Source organism: Plectropomus leopardus, unplaced genomic scaffold (genome assembly GCF_008729295.1).
Source record: "Plectropomus leopardus isolate mb unplaced genomic scaffold, YSFRI_Pleo_2.0 unplaced_scaffold11850, whole genome shotgun sequence".
Taxonomy (NCBI): Eukaryota; Metazoa; Chordata; class Actinopteri; order Perciformes; family Serranidae; genus Plectropomus; species Plectropomus leopardus.
The window spans coordinates 1-2,462 of NW_024612561.1; the positions used below are offsets into that span (position 1 = coordinate 1).

At 38.7% G+C, this 2,462-nt stretch overlaps 1 protein-coding gene across 1 annotated transcript; it reads left to right on the forward strand.

Moving 5' to 3' along the window:
• Positions 1-1,163: 1,163 nt before the first annotated feature.
• Positions 1,164-2,419, forward strand: chchd10 (coiled-coil-helix-coiled-coil-helix domain containing 10; the record flags this gene model as incomplete). Its single annotated transcript, XM_042513886.1, has 2 exons — positions 1,164-1,386; positions 2,218-2,419. Coding segments are annotated over 2 exons (424 nt in total), but the record flags the coding sequence as incomplete, so codon positions are not given.
• Positions 2,420-2,462: the final 43 nt, after the last annotated feature.

The window sequence follows — 2,462 nt, forward strand, 5'->3', positions numbered from 1 at the left end:
ACACCTATCTACCTTGTTGGTTTAAGCCTTGCCCTCTGGCACTGACACAGCTTAACTTTCGGTTTACAGTGGTTAGGTAACACTGTCTGGGTAACTGATCCTGAGACAGTTAGTCAATTAATTATTTAGTCTATTATGACTGCTCAGCTAGTGATTTTTTTTTTTTAGTGTCTGACTTATTTGGATTTTTAACAGACTGTTGTCTGGAGATACTTCATGCATTAAACATATTTTGAGTTGTGATGACAAATACAACACAAAAGATATATACAATGTGTTTAAAAACATCACTTTGAAACCTAGAGTGACATCACTTTTCTTCATCTGCTTTCAGACACGTTTAACAGGTATTTAAACTTTGAACCCAGAGCAAATTTGTATTATTTATTTCAAAAAGTTGGGACAATAAGCAACATAGCGAGAAATGTCCAGCAAATTTTCATAATTGTCATGATTAGAGTTATGTTACAGACTTATTATGATTTTTTTTATTTTGTTTTGTTTTCTTTTTCATTATTTAAAAAAACAAAGGTAATTCTCTTGCACTTTTTTATTTTTATTTATTTTTTATTAATTTCTTGCTAATTTTGGTGTCATTTCTGCTTAAGTTGCTCATCGCCTTCTTCCCACATTTAAACAGAAATCAAGACAATTTGCATTTTTGCTATTGTGTAAATTTCTGCTTAAATATTCTCATGGAATGGGAAAAATGTAATCCTAAAATAATGAAATTTGAGTGCATTTGCTGTAGAAATCCACAATTTACAGTATTTTATTTGTGTTGGGAATATAATTGGCTGAAAGGGTTAGCCGCTTCCTACTTCAGTGTGAGCATCCTATAATATTTATGATATTTGTAATTATAAACAGGTCCTTTGGGGCTTTCACTGTAGCAAACTGAAGGCAGAGAAATTTTACCTTTTTTTTAAACACTTTAGTAGACTGAACAAACTTCAGCCTCAGTTTTAGAAAAACTATCCGCCTGATATAAGATAGCTAAATATAATAATTACAAAGTGTTACGTGAAGGTATAGTTCATACTTTCACTTCATAATTTACATCTACAGAAGTGGTGGTATGCCACACAGTTGTCACTTTTGTGTTATGTCCCTTTAAGCTTCTCTAATGCACATGACTGAACGCTTTTTTGCTCTGTTTGTAGCCCGCCTCCATCCCACGCTCCGGCCCCTGCTCATCCACCTCCCTCCGCCCTGGCCCCGGCTCCAGCTCAGTCCCAGGGCCCGGGCCTCATGGCTCAGATGGCTACCACGGCGGCTGGGGTGGCGGTAGGTTCGGCTGTGGGTCACGTGGTTGGCAGCGCCATCACAGGAGCGTTTAGTGGCGGCAGCAGCAGCAGTTCAGAGCCAGCGAAGCCTACATACCAGGTAAGAGGTGGAGTATAAACAGACACAGGATTATCATGGCGAGACAGCTGAATCTAGCTGGACTTTAACACGTCCAATAGGTTGTTGCTGTTTTTTGAGGTCGTGCACGTCTGTGTGGGTGTGCTTTGAGTCTGTCTTGTGGTGGTGTTTTTCCATCACCTGTCGGAGCTGCTTATACTCAGAATTTTCTTCAAGTGCTCCAACAATTTAAAGTATGGAGTAGGGGTTGACCGATACTGATTTTTCAAGGCCGATACTGATATCGATCATTAGTAGTTAATGAGACTGATAACTGATATTTGGAACCGATGTGAAATCTTTGTCAATATTTAAAATTTGAAACAGAAATTCCAACACGAAACTTTGTTTACATGCCTTTAGAAAATGTTTAATCAAAACTGAAACTTTCAACATCATATACAGCAACCTTTTCTTTTTATAAAATTCAGTGAAAATTGAAATTAAAAAATGAATGAATAAAAATACCTCCCTAAGGTTTCTCCATGCTGACACTTTCTTTGCATGTATTGCAGACTGCCCTCCCTGCTGCTGGTTGAGTGTAATACGCACACTTTTTCACTGATCAGTTTTATCGGCGATCATAAAAATAATACGCCAATACAGATAATCGGCAATCGGTAATCAATACAGATAATCGGATAATCAGTATTTTATATTGTAAGTAAAGGGAAGTTGTTGTTGCTTGTTTTGAAATGTGAGAACTTAAACTTTTTTGTCAATAAAACCTTTTTTTTCACTGTTGATAAAGGTGAGTTTTGGTGTCAGACATGTGATTTGAAGTGTTTCTCTCTTTGCTTGGTATGATTCCAGGAGCCCCCCCGGCCCGCTCCGGCCCAGCCGGGGCCCTGTCACTTTGAGGTCAAACAGTTCCTGGACTGCGCCACCAACTCCAGTGACCTGAGTTTATGTGAGGGCTTCAACGAGGCGCTCAAACAGTGCAAGTACTCCCACGGTGAGTCCCTGAAGCCGCATTATACAGCACTACTGAAACAAGCCATGAACAACTTATGAGAAATGCTACCATCCAATGGCTCTTTTACTCTGGGGTTTATATA